Source organism: Lolium rigidum, chromosome 7 (assembly GCF_022539505.1).
Source record: "Lolium rigidum isolate FL_2022 chromosome 7, APGP_CSIRO_Lrig_0.1, whole genome shotgun sequence".
Lineage (NCBI taxonomy): Eukaryota > Viridiplantae > Streptophyta > Magnoliopsida > Poales > Poaceae > Lolium > Lolium rigidum.
The window spans coordinates 38,328,172-38,349,590 of NC_061514.1; the positions used below are offsets into that span (position 1 = coordinate 38,328,172).

Sequence of the window (21,419 nt, forward strand, 5' to 3'; positions counted from 1 at the left end):
CAGCAACCAGCAAGGAGATGCAATGGTTTCTAGGATCGACTTCTGTGACGTACTGGGGCCTTCCAAACAGCTTCTTGACATGTTCTGCCCCGATCCTAAACAAGCCTCGGGCGACTTCACCGATCCCAACAAGCCTCCGCTATAGCTTCTTCTCTGTCCGATCTGTTTGGTCAGCCATCTGTCGGGGCCAATATATACTTCTCACATCCAAGATTTCAAGGCCTGGCCTGGCATTATCACGAGCACTGTGTGCTTGTTTGGCAGCTACTTGGACACAAGAAGTGGAAGGTTGGGTCGTCCAATACGAGGTCAATTTCGCCTAGACTGTATGAACCTTCCACTGTTTAGATGATAGTGGTGGAAGGGAGGAAGTTCTACATGAAGGAGACACAATGTATGTTCTTAGAGGCTGTGCCAACGAGGCTCAGCGCTGATGTTGATGGCGGTGAATCCGAAGTCAATGCATCCTCCAATTACTCGCTCCATTTGACCCTTGCCATTGAAGTTGAGCTACCTTTTGAGTGAGTGTTCTTCCTGTTGCAAAAAATTAAAGCCACAATTGGCTTGCATGTCTTATTGTTCTGTTTCTCACAATTTGCTGTTGTTACAGGTTGGAAGGATTTGCACACATTGCCCTTCACTGCCGGTTAGATAAGGTGAAATTTGGGAGGAGCTTTGGATCTGCGAAGTCCCAGGTGGAAAAGCAAGCTCCATTGTTTGCTCCCCTGCTGCATGTGGCCATCCGGCTGCTCTCCGACAGTGATCCTGCTCTCAGGAAAGTGTGCGTGGCCGCGGCAAAGCTTCGGTCATCCAGTAACTCCAGTCCAGCAGCTCTTCTGAACCCTTAGGAATGTGCCATATGTCAACCTTGGCCGAGTTACTCGACAAAATCGACAAGAGCTGCAGCCTCAAGGAGGGGCTGAGGTTGATCAAGCTCGTGGTCAGAGAAAAAAACGACAAGCCCTTCCATCGGATGTCCTGGCTCCGGCATCTCCCGCAGCATGGTCGGAGGACTGACATTCTGCAACGTCCTTGGGCCTCTCGACGAGCTTCTCAGCCTCTTCGGCTCTGACGGCGAGGGAGCATCGGCCGATTCTGAGGAGTTCAAGTCGGTGGCGTAGGAAGACGTGTGCCAGGGGTTGGAGGCGCCGCTGAAGATGTACAGAACGGTTAGAAACCAGTACATGAGGGGCATGCTGGCGTTGCACGGGAGGCATATGGATGTGTGCCTGCTCGAGTTGGAGATGGAATTCCTCCTAGCTCCAAGGTTTAGCTCGGTTTGGCTACATGAATTCACGGTTTCTGCTGTTAAGAGCGAGCGAGAAATCACGTTGCAATAGTAGTGCAGAGGGAAAAGAAATCTGAAGCATCTGTGCTGAATCACATCAGCTGGTACACGAAACAACGGGCTGTTTTCAGCAAAGGCACACAGTTTTGCTCATGAGCCGTACATGACGGTACCGACCAGCTCGGCTGATTGAACAGAATCTTGTGATAGTAATACCAAAGTTGTGAAATTATTGCAAACAGATGACGCTCCTAAAACCGGTAATCTGGGCCTCCAATTATTGGTGCGCCTGGTCAGAGCCTTCCAAGTTCCAAAACTATGAATGGAAAACAATAACAATGGCCATGCCGGTCAATCACTGTACATATAAACAACCCAGGCCGTTGAGGTTTGGCTGTTGCTCGTGTTTATTTTGATTGGAGAGGTCGCCTGGGCTTGGCCGGCTCGCATGTGGAGACGGACGTGACAAGGAGAGGCAGCCGCATCTTTCATATCCAGAGCACAAAAACACATTGTAAACTCTATCCAAGATGTGTGTGCCTGCCTTCTGAGCGGCGCTTCCCTTTGCTGTCTTTGCCTCCGGTGGTGCTGCAAGGGCCGCCAGAAATCTCGTCCACCCAAAGCCCTATCGCCTAATCAAGAGCCAGATGCCACTGCCCCAGCCGCGGCCACTAGAATCTCTCTCGCAAATCTAAAATACTTATACGCCTCTTGCTCTGCCCCCGTAGATAGATAAATAATTCCAGCGCGATCTTGCAGTCGCCGACCGTTTCTCCTCCTCTCCCCTCGTCTGCCCGTCTGCTGCCGCCTCTGGTGAGTGGTCGAACCAATGCCTAGTTTCGTTCCTTCTCTGTTGCATTCGCTGCTGGCTAGCGATCGATCCGATGTGGTAATGGCGCCTATCTGCTTTGGTTGGTTCATCAGCTAGCGTTGACAAGCAAGGCGGTAGAGTAGCTACCTACTAGCTAGCCTGATGGCGCAGGCGGTGGTGCCGGCGATGCAGTGCCAGATGGGCGCGCTGGGCAAGTCGGCCGTCCGTGCCAGGGCCGGGGGAAGGGTGTGGGGCGTCAGGAGGGCCGCCCGCGGCACGGCCGGGTTCAAGGTGCTGGCCCTCGGCCCGGAGACCACCGGGGTGGTGCAGAGGATGAACCAGCTGCTCGACATGGACACCACGCCCTTCACCGACAAGATCATCGCAGAGTACATCTGGTACGTACGTCCTCCCAATGTTGCATTCCTCGGTTGCGCCGGAGCGGGCTTTGTTCGCACCCATTGACTCGCCCCAGATAGGCCACACCCGCACTTTTGGGGACTAGATTAGTGCCGGGGCAAGCAGATTCGCCCCCTTTTTAAGTGGTAATTTAATTTTCTGTCTAAAGCTTCCAGGGCATGGTGGGTGATGAGTGACGATTTCAAAAGTGCTTGCTTTTTAGTTAGTTCCAGCACTTGAATAAGCTTAGGAAAATGCACATCGCACTTTGGGGGAGCAATAAGGGTCAAACAAATTGGTCCTGGCATCTACTAAGTATTATACCTCTGTGGCAAAATACAAGACGTTTTGGTAGTCTATTTTTGGGACAGAGGTAATAGTACTTTAACAATTCTGTCTTCCTCTCTTTACATTCCGCAGGGTTGGAGGGTCTGGAATCGACATCAGAAGCAAATCAAGGGTACGCAGCCCACTATCTTCATGGAATTGACATTAGATTTGTTTTTTTTTTTGAAAGGATTTTTTTCTAGAAGTTTAGCGGATGAGAAGTTGGTTTTGTATGCAGAGTTCTCCTTCCTTACATCCTTTTTGGTTCCTGACAAGAAAATTTAATGCTTGCATTTCAGACGATATCGAAACCGGTGGAGGACCCTTCCGAGCTACCGAAATGGAACTACGATGGATCGAGCACAGGGCAAGCTCCGGGAGAAGACAGTGAAGTCATCCTATAGTAAGGGGGAAATTACAGTATATGTGTTTCTTCAAGCTTGCATATAAGAAGTATCCTAGATTTATACATGTGTTACTCTATTTATGTTTTTTCCTATCCTGTTTCAGCCCACAGGCTATATTCAAGGACCCATTCCGAGGAGGCAACAACATCATAGTACCGTCCATTTTCCCACTTGCATTATTCATTTCTGGATTTTCTTTTATGCAGCTATACTGAAAGGGTCAATAGTGGACAGTTTTACCTGTTTGTTACATGTGCAGAGTGGCATGTGAGTTAAAATGATTTTTTTTGCCTTTCAGGTTATGTGTGACACGTACACACCACAAGGGGAACCCATCCCTACCAACAAACGCGCCAGGGCTGCACAAATTTTCAGTGACCCAAAGGTTTCTTCGCAAGTGCCATGGTAATTATGCGTTGAGCACCTGTATGCCGTGCAAAGGCCTGCTGTTCTTTTACCTCCCTTTATTCGCCTACAGACTGTAGAGTTGAAAAATCTTCTTTTCTAGGTTTGGAATCGAACAGGAGTACACTTTGATGCAGAGAGACGTGAACTGGCCTCTTGGCTGGCCTGTTGGAGGGTACCCTGGCCCCCAGGTACTGTACCAAGAAGCTTCATTTACTATACAAAAAATAAATCTTAGGCTGCCTGAAATACACTTTTTAGTTAAACACTATTGAGTAGTAATATTGTGCTGAAATATTGCAGGGTCCATACTACTGCGCCGTGGGATCAGACAAGTCATTTGGCCGTGACATATCGGATGCTCACTACAAGGCATGCCTTTACGCTGGAATTGAAATCAGTGGAACAAACGGGGAGGTCATGCCTGGTCAGGTGAGCCTTTATATTTATATGTGCGCATGTATTCTTATTTTGTGTGAACCAGAGATGTTTTTTACATTTTCTTTCAAATGAAAGTCGAAGTGTTTAATAAGTGGAATTTCACAAACCTTATCCATGCAGTGGGAGTACCAGGTTGGACCTAGTGTGGGTATTGATGCTGGAGATCACATATGGGCTTCAAGATATCTTCTCGAGGTACTTCAAGCAATAATCCATGGTTCCCTAATCTGATGAAACTTTGGTTATTTTCTTTTGATGACCAGAATATGGTCAATAAATCAGTTGGTTGGTTAACCCTTTAGCTGCTTGCACTATGAACTTGTGATTTGTTCTGAAACTTCAGTTTTAATTCATTTGATGAAAACCGTCAGACCATTTTTCTCCAAAATATGATGAAACCAAATCCTATAACTGGCCAGCCCTTTGGTCAAATCATATTTCCCATCAGTAAAGCCTTCTAATTATCATCGTACTGACCTTAATCAGAGAATCACGGAGCAAGCTGGTGTAGTGCTCACTCTGGACCCAAAACCAATCCAGGTATATCCCTGTAAGTTGTTGGAAGCACTTTATATATTGGAACTTAGTAAACTGAAGATTTATTTGATATAGGGTGACTGGAATGGAGCTGGCTGCCACACAAATTACAGGTTCCAGTCTCTTCTGTTAAATAATGCATTTTTCCTGCTTAACATTTACAGAATATCTTGTTGTATATTAACAATACATCAGAAAACCTAATATAGCTTTTCTTTAGTAAATGCTGTGGGGTTCACGTCAGAAGGAAATGTATGCTGGGACTAATAGAAAAAACCCTCGAAATACACATTTAAACTGGATATAAATGGGAAACCATTATTAGTCGTTGGTTTTTTATTGAGCATGATTCAGAATAACAATTTATTCACATTAGTTAATCGCTAAATTTGGTTAGTTGTTTTTCTCAATACACGATACAGTTTGTCCTTAATGTGCAAGTGACAAACTATCTTTTCTTGTTGTTGCAAATATAGCACAAAGAGCATGCGTGAAGATGGAGGTTTTGAAGTGATTAAGAAAGCAATCCTGAACCTTTCACTTCGTCACGACTTGCACATCAGTGAATATGGTGAAGGAAATGAACGGAGATTGACAGGGTTACATGAGACAGCTAGCATATCAGACTTTTCATGGGTACGGGTGGAGCAGCCTTTCATTATTTTTCAGCTGTAATTTACTTCATGTTTATTTGCAAGTTATACTAATTATAATACATCATCTATCAGGGTGTAGCAAACCGTGGTTGCTCTATTCGGGTGGGGCGAGACACTGAGGCAAAAGGGAAAGGTATCTGCTCTCCCTTGGTTCCTGAAACTACTTGCACTGTTTGGAAATGCAGGAAAGAGTTCTACCCAGAAATAAAATTCAAGGACATTATGCAAGCATAATTCTTGGGGAGTAGAAAGCCCTTAAACTGTCTAACCTGGGTCTTAGGTTCTTTAGCTCATTTTACCCACATGGCCATATAACAAATATGGATGCCATTCTGATGATTTTGAATAGTTCTGGCCCAAATCCACGCCCTTAAATTCGCTATTCTGCACCCTCTACGTATTGAGTGTTATCAATATGAAAAATGTTCCTTCACTCATACATATCCAGTCACCAACTTATGGCCTAGCTCACAGTTGAAAGAAAAATACATTGGCACAAAATCGATATCTTACTATACTATTATCAGTACCCATTCATTATGACATGGTAATTTGCATGGAGCCATACACTGACAGCGCTGCTGACTGAAACTAAAAGGACTTCATCTTCATGCCAACAGGATACCTGGAGGACCGTCGTCCAGCCTCAAACATGGACCCATACACTGTGACTGCCCTACTGGCTGAAACCACGATTCTCTGGGAGCCGACCCTTGAAGCAGAGGCTCTTGCTGCCAAGAAGCTGGCGATGAACGTATGAAGGACTGAAAAGGATGAATTTCTGGGAAAATAAATCGACAGCGACACTGTTTGCCGTCCATTCTTCCTGATCTTGTGGTTCCATCGGGGCACTGTCTGTACAAAATTTACAGTTTGTAGAACCACTTTGCCTTTCGCTTGAACTTCACATTTGATCTGGGTCTGTATCTGATTCCACTTGGAACTACGTTAAAGGATAATGAAACACACAGGATTTTGATTCAGCTATTTTATTTCCTTTGAATGGTTCATCTTTAAGTGTCATGTATTCTAGTGATTTCCTCGGTGGTTCGTCTGTCTCGAGAATTTATCTATAGCGTTAAAGTTTCTCATGTTTATAAAGCTTTGATGGGGAATGTTGGTGCTATTCCTGCAATTAAATGGATGTGGGATGGTTGTTGTCAACAGAGGCACAAGGTTTTCTTTTGGCCACTTGTTCATAATTGCCTCAACACCAGGGCCCTTCTCCATCGAAAGAATTTTTTGATGAATGGTTGTTCTTCTGTCATGTGTAATCAGCAGCATCTCGAGATAAGAGATCATCTGTTCTTCCAATGTCCTTTTGTTGTGTTCTGCTGGCAATATCTCTGTCCTCTTTGGATACCCCTGCTTTGGGGCAATTTGATCTTCAAGATACATTATCTTAGTTTGATCTTCAAGATACATTATCTGTCCTTAAGCTTGCTATCTCTTTTGAAAGGATTAAGCTTGCTATATTCAAGCCTTTCTTTATGGAGCTGATAATGTTGATCATATGGTTTATATGGCTCACCCGCAATGATTTTATCTTCAAGGCTGTTCCTCCAATGATTTTATCTTCAAGGCTGTTCCTCCAAGTGTTTACAGATGTAGCAAGAGATTTAAGGATGGGCTTGCCCTTCTAGTTCACAAAGCGAAGAGAAAATCTTATCATGGCATAGTCACTTGGGTGGAAATTTTAGATAGCCTTTTCTTTCTCTTTGGGCTTATGGCCTCTTTTATTTGCTCCTCTCAAGCAACTGTTCTCTTTTGTAGACCTTTTAAGCCTTTATAAATAAAATAAAAAAATATACAGTGGGGAAACTCACTGTTTAGCCTAAAAAAAGAATTTATCTATAGCCATACCAATATAATGCCATGATACTAACACAAGTTAAAAATCAGTGGCGAAGCTAGAGATTCTGACCAGTAGGGCCAGTTATCTTGTTTATGGTGTAATTTTTCAGTAATGAGCAATGTAAAGAACTACATCAATGAAGATTTCTGAATTTCTACTGGGTTCGTTTGAACACGAGAACTGTATGCAAGCTCTACCCTGTGAAAATAATCACGAAAAAGAAATCTGAATTCTTAAAATGAGATGGAGTTGGATATGGTGAACTTCCCTGGAAAGATTTAACCAAAACCGATGTGTATATTAACAGGAGCAACAACCACCGATTTCTGTGAGCAACACTATGTCAATGTTGCGAACACAATTCAGGAATATTTTTCGGAAACATTTAACTACTTCTAAAAAATGCTAGTACCACATTATCAAGTGCCAAAGTACACTAAGTACTCCGACTGTCAAAAACAAAAAGTGCCGAAGTACTCCCAGGACAAACACGCACCGTGGCGTAATGGAATGTCCGTGTCTGGCGTGCGTGGCTGCGTGCTACGTTGTTCTACTACTCGTCTAATAGATTAGAAGCAAATGCCTCCGCAGACCGGAGTCATGCAGATCAATCATGAATTTCTTTGTGATAATAAGATCATTCATGGACTTGATTATGTCTGCCTTTTGGTTGTGGCAAAGGGCACAACAGCAACAACAGTGCAGTGACGGAAGATACAGAGACGGGAGTCCAGGACAGTGAACTAGATAAGAGGATTGATTGTACATGAACTGAACACCCAGAGACGGCCTATGGATGCTTCTTCTTCTTGTGCGCCGGCGGGGAGCTGCGGTCGTGCATGGCCACCCCGCTGTAGTCCTCGCTGGAGATCAGCCCTTCCGTGACGGCTCTGGCGTCCTCATCTTCCTCCTCTCCCCGTCCGTCCTTTCTCTCCGCATCGATCTTCACTTCCATCGCTGCTACCTGGACACGCACAGTTCACGAACTACAAATCAAATCACATTCTCCTTAATTTTTCTTCTCATGTGCATTTGCCTAAGATATTAATTAATCATGAGAAATGATACTATTTTCTTCTGGGAAGAACTGAACAAACAATTGTGTGTACAGAGACAGTAACAGCTTCAGCTGTTGAGCCTCAAGAGTCAAGAGTCTTTGCACAAAGTGCAGAAGAAACTCTGTTTTTCGCGACACTGAATTTTTTTGGAGGAAATATGAACTGACCTCATGCTGCTCCTTGAGCTCGCCTTCACGCCGGTAATGAGGGTATGCCGGTTCCTCTCTGCCCTTGCGACCTAGAACATGTCCTCGTTGAGTGTCAAGAGCGGAGGGGTGAAGAAAAGATCTAGAGGAGGCATGGCCTGCAAGAGTGGCTAAGAGAAGAAGGCTTGAAGCAAGCACTACTGTGAGCAGCTTTTCCATGACGGATGGTGGCTGTGGCAACCGCCAATAATGGAGAGAGCGAGGAGTGGAGGATGCTCGTGTAGCACGCTCTCTCATCCTTGTCTTTCCTTGGTATAAAGCGGTGACGGTCGACAAGACGTAGCATGGTGCCTCGGATTCGGCGATTTTGATAAAAATAATTTTTTCTGAAAAAAAAAGAGACTGAGCGGACTGGTCAAACTATTCCACTCATCTAACACTTTTGTGTTGTGCCCCTCCTATCGGCGCCACACCTCACTGTGTGGTGTCCATGCGAGCGGCGGCACTCATCCATCCGACGTGGCGTGGTCGACGCTGACCAGCCGACGTGGCAAGACGTGTGGCGCCGCTCCCATCGGCGCCACACATTGAAAGTGTGGCGCCGATGCCAAGGGCGCCACGCAACCACTTATGTGTGGCCACGCGAGCCCGCCCTAGCCCGACCCAGTCATTATCCTCTCTCTGTTTCGATCGGTGAAGAAGAAGCGGCCGGCTCTCTCTCTCTCCCCCCCTCAAATCCCTACCCAAATCTCTTGGATTTCATCAGATCTATTTGTGGAGATCGTTCCCAATCCGTTTCTTGAGGTAATCTCCTCCGTTCCCCTTCTTTTTCATCCAATGATTTGATGTATTTTGTTGGATCTACATGTGAAACCCTAGATGTGAAACCCTAGGTTGATTTGAGGGTGGATGTGGATTTGGTTGGATGTTAGGGTTTGTTGAAGTAGGAGAAATGGTATTGCTAGGTTGTATGGGTAGAAACCATAGGTTGATTTGTGTTGATTATGGTAACTAATGAACCCATGTATGTATGTGGTGTTCACATTAGGCTAGGGGGATGAAAAGAATTGTTCATGTTCATCATGTGGACAAGGATGCTTTTTTGAAGGGAAACCTAGAGCTGGATCAGGAAGAGGTTGACTTGGTGTTTGACCTTAGTCCTAGCTTAGCCGAGGTGGTAGCACAAGTGAGTATTGAGTTGAATTGGAATGAGCCAAATGATGGTGTTGAGCTAGAGGGAAGACATAATGTGGGGTTTGAAATGCACACCCGTTGGAAGACAATGTGTATCAACTCCGAGCAATGTTGGTCCGTTTACAAGGAGACGGTGGCCGAGTCACAAGACAAGGCTTTGGAGTTGTTTGCAACCAAGACGGTTGATGCTCGTATCGAGCTTGACCTTAACCGGCGCTCCTCCCCCGTTCAAGCTAGGAGTCCATCACCCATGAGCCAAGAAGAAGCCACCAAATCTCCCATTGCCCAAGATCCTCCGTTGGAGAAGGAGTATGACGAGCATGACGATGGTGATGATGGTTTTGAGATGAATGACAACAATGTCGGTGATTTGGATACATATTGGACGCAAGAGGAGATGGACCACTCCATTCCTTATTCCTGATGCTATGCATCGGACTCGGATGATGATGGACCCGATGAGGAACTTGATGAGGATGGCTTGACGGCTAAGGAAGCCGAAAGAGCCGAGATCTTCAAGAAGGTAACCGAACGGGATATTCGGATACCATTGTTCCGTGATGTTAGTCTTGCGGATGGAGCCGTGGTTGATGGTGGCAAAAGTTTACTTCTTGGAGCTAGGTCAATTTCCAAGAGAGATGTGGATGGTAGGACGGCTATGATCTCTAAAGGGCTCACGTTTGATACCTTCTTGGAATTGAAGTTATGGTTGAAGGAGTTCTTGATTAAGCATCATCGCCCTTACATCGTTGTTCACTCGGACTTGAAGAAGCGGTACACGCTAAAATGTGTATATAAAAGGTGCCCATGGGTTGTCCGTGCAAGATCTTTCAAAAAAGGGCCGTCTTGGCACATAACAAGCTGTGTAGCCACTCACATGTGCCGGGGGCCAAAGCTTGATGGCAAGGATGTGCAACCACCGTCAACTCACATCCGAGTTCATTGCATACAAGCTCTTGGCGGAGATATCATCACTTCCTATCATGTGCATTAGGTCCGTGCAAGATATGGTGAAATCCCGGTTTGACTACGACGTCAAGTATGGGAAGGCATGGAAGGCCAAACAAGCCGCATTCAAGATGTTGTACGGTGATTGGGAGGAAGCATACAACCGAGTCCCGAGGTTGTTGTTAGCGATGGCCGCTACTAACCCGGGCATGGTGCATGTGGTGGAGCCTTCTAGTACCAAAATGACATTGCATGACGGTAAAAGAGTGAGGGTATTTCACTGTGCATTTTGGTCATTCGAGCAATGCACGAGGGCATTCAAACATTGTAGGCCGTTCATCGCCGTCGATGGTACCTTGTTGACCGGGCAGTAGAAGGGCACACTATTGGTGGCAATAGAAAATGATGCGAGCAACCGTTTAGTACCATTGGCTTTTGCATTAGTAGAGGTTGAGAACAATGATAACTGACAATGGTTTTTCCATATATTGAGGACAAGGGTCATACCACCCTCAAAGGAAGTGTGTGTCATCTCGGATTTTCATCAAGGAATTCTTAATGCGGTGGAGCTTGACATTCTCTGGCATGCTCCCTTGCACCACCGATGGTGCATGAGGCATTTTTGTGCAAACTTCTACCGGGCATGCAAGAACAAAGAGTTGTCTGACCTTCTTCAAGATTGTTGCCTCGCTTACTCCGAGCGCCGCTTCTCAAACCTATACAACGGCTTGCTAAAGCACAAAGACCTCAACCCGGGTGGTTTTGAGTTTCTTCAGAGGCACCTTATATTTAACTCAAAGTGGGCACGGGCTTATGATGAGGATGGGAGGACATATGGTCAAATGGCGAGCAACAAAGTTGAGTGCTTCAACAATGTGCTGAAGGGTGTACATGCATTGCCCGTGACGACAATAATTCAATACACATTTGAGAAGTTGAATGTCTATTTTCAGAACTACACCGAAGAAACGGAGAAGGAAATTGCTAGGAACTGCGAGTACCCAACGAAGGTTGAAGAGTTCATGGAATTTCAGGCGAGGAAGGCGGACTCCCAAACGGCTACATGTTATGACAATGTTGACTGGGTTTATCAAGTGAATGAGCCGGGAGGCACCACACAAGGTGGTGTCCAACACGGAGGCTGAGCTTTCCGTGTGTCCCTAAAGACATGTGAATGCACATGTAGGAGGCCGTCTTTGCTTCATTTGGCTTGCTCCCACTTGCACACACTAAACAAGTGGACTATAATCACCCGATCACCGTTCGGGAGTCCGAGTTCTCCATCGAAGCCACAAAGAGGACATGGGCTCCAAGGTTTTCTCCCTACTTGGACCAATCACAATGGCCGGAGTATCATGGAGTGCAAATTTGCCAGATCCGGAATGGAAGGTTGTGAAATGTGGAAGAAGAAAGACAAAGAGGTATCACGGAGATATGGATAGATGGGGTCATTCGGGAAACAAGTTATTCCAAGAGGCTCGCGAGCCAACTAATTGTGGATCATGCAATAGTAAGGGGCAAAATAGAAGAAAATGTACATCCGATAAAAAGTCAAAGGGCATGATGCTAGCACAAGCCAACAATCAAGTAGCCAACAAGCTTCAAATCAACCTCCAAGCCAACAAGCTCCAAGCCAACAAGCCCCACGGCAACAAGCTCCAAGGCAACAAGATCCTTCGCAACAAGGTCCAAGCCAACAAGCTCCAAGGCAACAAGCTTCAAGTCAACAAGCCCCAAGGCATCAATCACAGTGGAGACAAGCTCCAAGGCAACCAAGGATTCATGTAGGGCTTAGTAGAGGTCACCATGGTGGACGTCGGGTGGTAGTATGCTAGGATACCTAGCGGGGCCTTATCCGTACGTGTCTCCAATATATTAATTGTATTGTACTTTCTGTTTTCCTATTCCGTGACTCACTTTGGTTTTTTCAATTTTGTTTTCAGGTATGGCAACTCAACCCACCAAGAAGAAGGGGGCGTGGGAGGGCAATGAGAAGGAGAGTCCGTTTGGGAGGAGGCTCGGAGGACGGTGTGGAAGAGGGAGAAGGAAGAAGTTGCGAGGAAGGAGAAGGAGGAGCACGACAAGAAGATGGCCGAGCGTGCCCGTATGCAAAGGGAGTATGAGGGATACCTATGACACGAGAAGAAGAGGAATGAGAAGCTCCAGGCCGAATGGGACCGTCTATGGAGGGAAAAATTCCATAGGAACTGGCAACTTGCTCAACTAGCGAGGGAGAGGGCAAATAGGATGCACCTAGAGGAGGTGGCTAAGGAGGCTGAGCGCATAAGGGAGGATAGAGCTAAAGCGGAAACTTCAAAGACGGAGGAGCGCCACCATTTCTTCGACTCGGTGGTTCAGTTGGCTCGTGACATAAGGGAGAAGGAAGAACTGGCTGAACAATCTAAGAAGAAGAAGGCGAATGGGGAGGGAGCCTTTGCCACGCAGTGATGTCCGTTTGGCTAGGTTCATGTTGTCGAACCTTTATGTTGTCAAGCCTTGATGTTGTGTGAACCTTGATCTTCTCGAACCTTCATGTCGTCGAACCTTATTGTAATTGAAACCTTGATGTCGTCGAACCTTATGTGTTATCTGAACCACTATGTTGTCTCGTACATGTTGTGTGCAATGTTGTATTAAAAAATGTTGAAATATGGTAGAAATTTTCATGGTTTAGCACAAGTCAATGTGTGACACCCATGGCACCGGCGCCGCACTGCACTGTGTGGCGCCCATGGCATCGGCGCCACACATGTCAACTTATATGTCGAAAACATCCGGGGGCTCCGGACGATTAGTCCTTAGCCGTTTTGGCGATCCTGTTTGTGTGGCGCCCAAGGCGTCGGCGCCACACTGCACTGTGTGGCGCCCTTGGCGTCGGCGCCACAATGCACTGTGTGGCGCCACATAAACGGGGTCGCCAAAACGACTAAGTCCCTAAAGAATTGTCTTACAGTATGTTTTGGGCAATTATAAGTGGATGTGTGGCACCCTTGGTATCGGCGCCACACTTTCAATGTGTGGCGCCGGTGAGAGCGGCGCCACACGTCCTGCCACATCGGCTGGTCAGCGTCGAACACGCCACGTCGGATGGATAAGTGGTGCCGCTTGCATGGGTGCCACAGAGTGAGGTGTGGCGCCGGTGGGAGGGGCGTCACACAAAAGGGTCAGTTTGTGCTTTTCTTTGCGAAAAGAGATCTTTGCAAAGTAGAAAAAAAAATTGTTCGTTTCAAAGTACATTAGGCCTATATTTTTTTGTTCAAATTTAAACTAAAATCACGACAAAATCTATAAAACGGAGGGAGTACAACTGTACAAGTTTGCAGTTCAACAGAAGTTGCGTCTAATAAAAAAATGTGACAGGCCCCACACATAAAAATACTTTTCAGGCTAATCAAATTTCTTTGATATACCCACACAAACATAGCCAGTGTGGCACACCGCACACATGACCTAAACCGGGATATAAATTCCCTGGTATACGCTATAATTTCCTGGCTAAAATTTTGGACTTCTTTGACCTAAATGACCCTTAAGCAAACTTTTATTCATCTCATGCCTTCCAAAAAACCTTGAAACATCTATAACCCCTTATGTTCACGCCATGTTGGAATGCCATATGAATGGCGTGACAGGCCTGTTTTTCTAACCAGAGGGTCCGAGAACATTCTCAAGAGAGTCCAATATCTTTGAAAACTAGCCAAATTAAGTGGCCTTACCTAGGGGACCCTAACTTTTGGCCATAAGAAGAACAAAGGGACTCATCAACATAAGGTAACCATACCCAAAAATGCAAGAAAGATTAATATTAAAATCATAATAAATGGAGTATGTATTCTTTGAAAGTGTCTTTGGCCCATGATAAAGTTGAACTAGAGGAACATCATAATAGTAAGTCTCATATGCTTGTTGTCTTAGTTTCTTGCTAAGTATAGTTGCTTTAAAAGTTCTTGAGAAAGTTGTATGAAGCTGAGAAAGTGCTATCTTTTCATGGCTTAAGTTAGGTTTCGAGTTATTACTTGAGATCAACCAACACTTTTTCCAGAATTGGCACTCTTTCTCACAAGAGAAGCTCACCATACCATGTGTAATTTTAGGGACTCTAAGGAGTACACGTTCAGCAGCCGTCAAATGGATAGATGGTTTTAGGAATTGTACCCCAAGGACAAACGGGAATTGGTTGAAGGGGAGAGAAATGTCAATGGTAGCAAGAAAATAAGAAAAGGAGAAGCGGCACAACCCAAAAGATCCAAGGACACCTACGTGCCAATGATTCATCATGCAACTATGCATTTAGGGAGAATAATGAGAAATAATAAATGCAAACTTGGGAGTTTCTAAGAATGCTAGTAACAAAATTGGAATAAGCTAATTGATATTTTGAATTATTATACATGAGGATGATATTTGAGGAGAAGGTCCTAGAGAAATCAAGGATAATCATGAAGATGTCTTGGAGAAAAAATCTAGTTAAGAAAAAACCCAGAGCTGGGGAAGGAAACTTCCATTTCGCATAGCTGCTAAAGTAGTCGTTTTTGTCAAATCATACTTCTGACCAATAGTATCAGTGGCTTTATGCGTCCGCAACCTAGTTTTGTATCTGGTATTTTAAGTGTTCGATCGGTCATATTCATGTACATAGAAATATTTTTTAAAATATCAAAAAATTCTGAACAAAAAGTTGACGCCTACATATTGACATTATATATGCTCATAAAGTCGTTTCGCGTAAACCAATACTTTTTGTATCTTGTGTAAAAAACATAAATTTTGGTGCTTAAAAAAGTTTTTCACTAGATATTTCTTCATCGGCATGCATACATATAATATGGAAATATACGCGCCAATTTTTTGTTCAGAGTTTTTTTTGATATTTTAAAATGTTTTCTCAGGTACCAAGAACATATATATGCTCTCAAGTTCAAAAATGGTTTTCCGCAGCTTATCGACCCTTTTTACTTGCGGAGATCCCTATTATGACAACCAGACTGAACTGAACCTAGCACCAATAGTCTTCACCCAAAATTCCAAAATTGACCGATGATATCTGCACTTCCATCACCGGCCCATGCCTCACGTTGAGGATGTCGCGGGACTTATCTTGTCTGATGAAAGGGCTTATCCTCTGTGCATGGCATGCTGTGCTTGCTTACGTTGTCAGTGCAAGAGTTTGTGGCTCAAGCTGGATGGCCATCTGGTGCTGTGCCTGACAGCCCTCATGTGGCATGTTTCGGTAGGTTGATAGAGAACTGAACATACAGTGATTATTACTTGGACTTTCTATGATCAGGTAGCACATGTAGCGTAAGGAGAGTACTACTTCTACTTGCAGAAATTCAATTCGGCACATGTGAGCATATGCTCCTGCCACCCGAAAAACAATTTTGAAATGTTGAAAAAATTCGTACAAAAATTTTCTCGCTTACGTATCGACATTTTACGTGCGCACATCAAGTTTTACGAAACGAGGCAAGACTTGCCATTTTCATTAATAGAGAAGAATATGTGGTCAGTTTATTAATGGAAAACCGACCAAAAACCAGTACAAACACCCATGCCGACCGTCATGGAACACGACCGTCGCATGGGCAAACACAACCACCCTGGCAACCTACCGAAGCTGCACAAACACCACCTAGGCGAAGATCGTCGTCGAGGTTGCTCACCGGCGTCATCGTCATCACTCCGCACCCGCAGAGACTCCGACTTCCCCGAAGAAGCGACCAACAAAGAAGACCTTGTCGAAGCGGCACTGCGAGATTCAAGCTGGCCAACGCCAAACAGGTGGCCCCTCGTGTAGGGGAATGCAGCTCCGACTCGGATGACGAGCTCCGGCGAGGGGATGCGCAAGACCCGCGCCGAAGGTGAACTTCACCTGGACCGCCCCTTGAAGGTCATCGTACGCCGCCCAAGAGAAGACCTCGAAGAACATGGCAGCTCCGACTCCACAGCAACGGAAGACCAGCATGGAGGAAACTCGGACACGCCGGGCCAAGCCGACTAACAAGGTCTTGCCGCGACCAAACCATCACTCTTCAACGCCATCGTTGCCACATAAGCCGCCACACGGAACACCGACATCGCCGGTTGGACACCTGCCAACCGCGAAGTTGTGTGCGCCCAGCCCAAAGGAAGTGCAGATGTGATCGAGGTCTTATAGACGACGCCCCAAAGGAGGTAAGCGACGTGAGACGACGCCCGTCGCCCGACCCAACAGGGCCAAAGCTTTCACCCGAAGAGCCTGATCCGAGCTTGGAGGCCGAGGGAGCTCCACGGCAGTGCCTCCAACGAGGAACAACGCCCGCGAGCGCAGCCTGCCGCCCGGCCGGACATAGTCGGGCAGACTTTCGCTCGGAACTTCAAGGCCACCATCCCCACGCAAGCGGCCGAAGCCAGCCTGCGGTTCCACCGGCCCGCGCACACCCGCAGCCACGACCGCGCCATCGCGGCGAGGCCACCACGGACCTCGCCGCCGACGAAGTCGACGGGCCGGATCCTGCACGATCCGGCGACCACCTCCCGAGGCGCCGTCGACGACCAGCAACAGCCAGCAGGCCGCCACCCCGCACAAAGGAACCACATAGCAGGAGGGGGGCCGCCACCCCACCCCATCGCGACGAGCCGCAGCCACATGGCTGCCGGGGTCGACGCCGCCGGGCCGGTGCAGGGGAGCCGGAGCTCAGCCACCGGAGGCGCAGCAGAGGAGTCCACGGCGCGTGAGGGGGGCTCCAGGCCGCCAGGAGCCGCCGGACCGGCCGCCGCCCGCGGGGGCCGAGCCTCCCCAACCGGAGCAGAGCCGCCGCCCCGATCCACGATTGCAGCGTGGCCGCGCGGGAGAGGCCCCGCCGCCGCCGTCTTCCACACGGGCTTAGCCCGGCGAAGTCATCCGGCGACGGCGAGGGGGGCTGGAGCCTGGGGGCTAGGGTGGCGGCGGCGGCGGGCTTGGTTTCCCCCGAGCCGCCCCTGGAGACGACGCGGGGGTTGGTTTTCCTTTCTCCCCTCTTTGCAATGACTTGTAGCAAGAAATGTCAATTAGGCAAATACTCCATGCATGGACATAATCAAACTAGACTTACCGTGGAATCAAACTAGATGGAGACAATCTACTGTAACACCAGACTAATAAGTCGGACGTTGATGTCTCAGCTAACCGGGACAGGGTTACTGATGGCCGATGGCAGCTTGGATTCTGTGCATGCCCAACAGCGAGAAGACAATTCCAAATCTCGTGTCTCTCTATATCACTCTATGGACATTTGTAGATTAGAAGCATGCTTGGCAGTATGTATTGCTAGCATGTTAGCTTGCATAGTATTGTAAAGTTGATACAACTCATTGATCTTACTTATTCATTCATATTAACTAGAGTATGTCATGAGCCGCTATACGCGGGGCTCGATGCAACGATGTCAGGCTCATGAAGACTTGTTTATCGGACCTGACTTGTCTGTTGCTAGTCACGGAGCTGTTCAATTTTCGACTCCATACGGGCATGTCAACTAAAAGAAAGAAAGATAGCATGAGCGGCGAACAAGGCTGAAAGGGGAAGGAGAGATCGGACGATATCGTTGAGCATATAGCATGAGTGGCGGGGTGACGGAGGAATTTTTTTGGGAGGGTTAAGAAATGCTTGGGCGTTAAATGTGGTTGTTCATATACAAGTACGTACCCATTGATATAGTACGATATTTTTAGGTATAACTAACTTCATTAACAATGGAAAATCCATTTTTGTATATATCGATGTATGAATTTGTCATGCTTTATAGTATTTATCAATACAAATTTATTTTTCTTACAATACTAAATTAAATTGTATTCTAATGCAAAGAAACAAATTTATTTTACGAGTTCAGAACTATATATTTATTAAAATTTCACAGGTGGGTGAAAGGTAAATATGATAAATCTGGGTGTTTTTCACTTGATCACAAACACTGGCTTGTCGCGATGTACTCTGCCATGATTTGCTGAAATTCATGGTTTCCAAGAGCAAAGTAGATGCACTCACATATCATCATCAACACGTTTGGCGACATCTTACATAACAGACCTTGATATTTCACACTTGTTTATGTTCACCTAGTCCTTCGAGCGACACCATGTCCAGTCTACTTATTTATATTGAACTTTTTCATCTCATCATAACTCAGCTGAGGCATTAAAGGTTTGTTGTTTTAATGTTGCATCATTTGAAATACTATATATTTAGGTACAACCAAGAATATTAATAAATTAAACTCGCACTTTAATATATCAAGGTAGAAATTAAAGATGTCATGCAGTGTAATATATATCACCGAAAATATTTATTATGCTGATAGATTAAAATGTTGGTTATTGCAAGAATTTATTTAACTTTGGTTTTAAGATATTTTGTTACAATGGGTTTGGCAATAAATTTGAGAAATTTCAGTTCGTGGCCATAAAATAATTTTCCTTAATGTATGATGGTGAGTTTATGTACATCCTTCGCTATATAGCCTTTTTCATTTGTATATGTATCATAAAATGGAGCATCTACAAAACTTGCTTATGTGCTTTAGAGTGAGTCCATCCTATCAAATAACCCGGAGTGGGATTTTCAAGGAGAAAAGATGGTACAAGCAAATAGATAGTTCTAGAGTGTATGAAGCATCAATTGGTAGCCTGTCCTCAGATCTCTTCTTTGAATCTTTTTCTTTGGGGTTCTCGTTTCTTGGTCAAATTTACCCTACGTATTATTCACAAGATCAATAATTTATCGTTGGCGCAAGCGCTCGATCTGCACTTCATAATAAAAAACATATACTCCTTCCGTTACCAAACATAAAACGTTTTGACCGTTAAATTTTAAACCGCCAAAATGTTTTATAGCATGTGGGCTGGACAAAAAGCTCGAAGCTTGACAAGTTAAATGAGTGCTCGTTTGCTCGACTCGTTTGAGCTCGGCTCATTTTGTTAACGAGCCGAGCTGAGCAGCAGTTTTTGCTTGTTAAGGTTAACGAGTTAAACAATCGAGCCGACTATGTTCGTGAGCTACTCGTTAAGATCGGTAAGAAGCTAGGCTTCACCAGTTTTGACAATGAGTCACTTTAGTTATCTCAAATATTTGGCACGAAGGGGCCAAGAAAAATAGTGCTCTTTAAGCATGCTTGAAACTCCTACAGTAGGATCTAAAAACCTATGCTTCCGCTCTTCCTCACCAGGCAATGCACACATGTTTGCTTTGCATTGACTCCTTAACGATCCTTAACGAGCTGCTCGCGAGCGCTCGAAAGAACATAACGAGTCGAGCTGAACAATGATTTTAGCTCGTTATTCTTAACGAGCTTAACGATTCGAGCCTTAACGATCACGAGCTTAACGAGCCGAGCCTTAACGATCCGAGCAACTCGTTAGGGTGGTGCCAACGCGGGCGCTAGGAGGGGCGCTACCGCCCACGATGGGGCGAGAGGGAGGCGAGAGCGGGGCGAGACGGTAGCGTCGGGCGGTGGCGCGGGCGCCCGGCGTTAGGGCGCGGTACCGCCCGCCTATAGCCCGCGTTGGAGGCGAGAGCGGGGCGAGAGGGAGGCGATAGCGGTGCTAGTGGGGGCGGTAGGGAGGCGGTAGGGAGGTGGTAGGGAGGAGAGAGAAGTGAGAGCTGACACTATAGCCCGTGCACTGGCACCGTGGGGTGTGAGTGAGGTGAGAGTGGGGTGAGAGTGAGGAAAAAGCTGACGTGGCGAGGCTATAGTGGGGTGATGCATTGGCACCAGCCTTAGTCCACAGCTGAGGTAGTTATAGTTGATAATATGCATGCCATTCTTTTGAAGTTTTTTACAATGACATGGCGCTATGGGCGTCGATAGAGCACATCACTCGGATGCAACATTGGGAGTGGGGAAGTCGGTCACCGACACCACGAAGAACGGTTTCATCAGTTTCTCAGTTATGCAACGTCCACGGCATCATTTTGTTTGGAAGCAGTGGAACGCGGTGGGGCAGAGCACCGATACCTGATGGAGATCGTGCTGGTGCTAGCGAGCTGAAACACTATCGCAGGCTTATTACAGCACACGAGTTCTTGCAGAAAGCTGCCGAATTTCCTTTGCTTAAGAGCATCTCCAGCCGCGTCCACCAAATCATCCCTTGAAGCGATTTGGGGTGCGCCGGATAAAAAACCCTTTCCAGCCGCGTCCTCCAAAGCCGCTTTTTGTCCGGCGCGGCCGATACGATGTCCGGCACCCCGAGCCCGTCCCCGCTACACAGGGGACGCTCCGGGAACGCCGGACACACCGAAAAACGAGACGAAGCGACACTGGCCCGACGCGTCAGCGGCACAGAAAAAATCCGTCCACCGCTCCCACCTAATCGCGCCTCTCCCGCCACATCGCGCCTCTCCGCCGCGCATTTATGCCATCCCAACATATTTGACCTATCCGGCCCGCCGATTCATTTCTCCCTCCCGCCGTCGCTACGCTTTTTCTCCCGCCGCCACCCTCTCCCCATCCATGGCGTCACCGACTGCCCCGAAAAAAATGGCCAAGAAAGCGGCCAAGAAGCCGCCGGGCAATGAGACGAAAGGGGCGAAGGCGCCCTTCGCAAAGCCGCGGAAGGCGCCGGCTCTGAAAAAGAAGCCGGAAGGCTAGACCGATGATCAGTGGCATCAAGACTGTCTGCGCCGGAAGATGTCGACGGCGGAGCGGAAAGGACGGAGGGCGGCACAGCTGGAGAATAAGGCATTGGTGGTGCGCACGCACCAGCACACGCTGGTCGGGTGTATCACCACCACCAACGCGAGCGCATGGAGTACGACGGTGTCGCCGTACATTCCGGGAGTGCTGTCCCCATCGACATCCGGGTTCTACAACGACGGCCCCCCTCCACCACTCCCGGGTGTGTGACGCAAAACTTGTCGCCGCAGTACGAGGATGCGCTTCCTCATGGCGGCTTCAACCCCAACGCTATGTTCTACTCCCCGATGTACGA

The 21,419-nt window shown here is 46.8% G+C and overlaps 2 protein-coding genes and 1 pseudogene across 2 annotated transcripts; 2 read left to right on the plus strand and 1 right to left on the minus strand.

Moving 5' to 3' along the window:
• The first annotated feature begins 17 nt into the window (after positions 1-17).
• LOC124671204 lies at positions 18-1,870 on the plus strand (annotated as a pseudogene).
• A 113-nt stretch (positions 1,871-1,983) lies between these two features.
• On the plus strand, positions 1,984-6,254 carry LOC124678413 (glutamine synthetase, chloroplastic). The gene is made up of 14 exons (XM_047214308.1): positions 1,984-2,101; positions 2,213-2,497; positions 2,919-2,958; positions 3,125-3,228; positions 3,336-3,384; positions 3,531-3,637; positions 3,741-3,828; positions 3,941-4,069; positions 4,199-4,273; positions 4,565-4,618; positions 4,691-4,728; positions 5,092-5,251; positions 5,344-5,404; positions 5,892-6,254. Exons 2-14 carry the CDS (start codon positions 2,262-2,264, stop codon positions 6,029-6,031), a joined length of 1,281 nt encoding a protein of 426 aa, XP_047070264.1. The 5' UTR covers positions 1,984-2,101; positions 2,213-2,261; the 3' UTR covers positions 6,032-6,254.
• A 1,479-nt stretch (positions 6,255-7,733) lies between these two features.
• LOC124679318 lies at positions 7,734-8,616 on the minus strand. The gene is made up of 2 exons (XM_047215099.1): positions 8,352-8,616; positions 7,734-8,090 (listed from the first exon to the last, which is right to left on the minus strand). Exons 1-2 carry the CDS (start codon positions 8,547-8,549, stop codon positions 7,917-7,919), a joined length of 372 nt encoding a protein of 123 aa, XP_047071055.1. The 5' UTR covers positions 8,550-8,616; the 3' UTR covers positions 7,734-7,916.
• Between the last annotated feature and the right edge of the window lie 12,803 nt (positions 8,617-21,419).

Coding starts and splice junctions, on each gene's coding strand:
- LOC124678413 (XM_047214308.1), top strand. CDS start 2,262: ATGGCGCAGGCGGTGGTGCCGGCGATGCAGTGCCAGATGGGCGCGCTG. Junction 2,498..2,918: donor ATCATCGCAGAGTACATCTG/GTACGTACGTCC, acceptor TACATTCCGCAG/GGTTGGAGGGTCTGGAATCG. Junction 3,829..3,940: donor GAGGGTACCCTGGCCCCCAG/GTACTGTACCAA, acceptor GAAATATTGCAG/GGTCCATACTACTGCGCCGT.
- LOC124679318 (XM_047215099.1), bottom strand. CDS start 8,549: ATGGAAAAGCTGCTCACAGTAGTGCTTGCTTCAAGCCTTCTTCTCTTA. Junction 8,091..8,351: donor AGCTCAAGGAGCAGCATGAG/GTCAGTTCATAT, acceptor GTGCGTGTCCAG/GTAGCAGCGATGGAAGTGAA.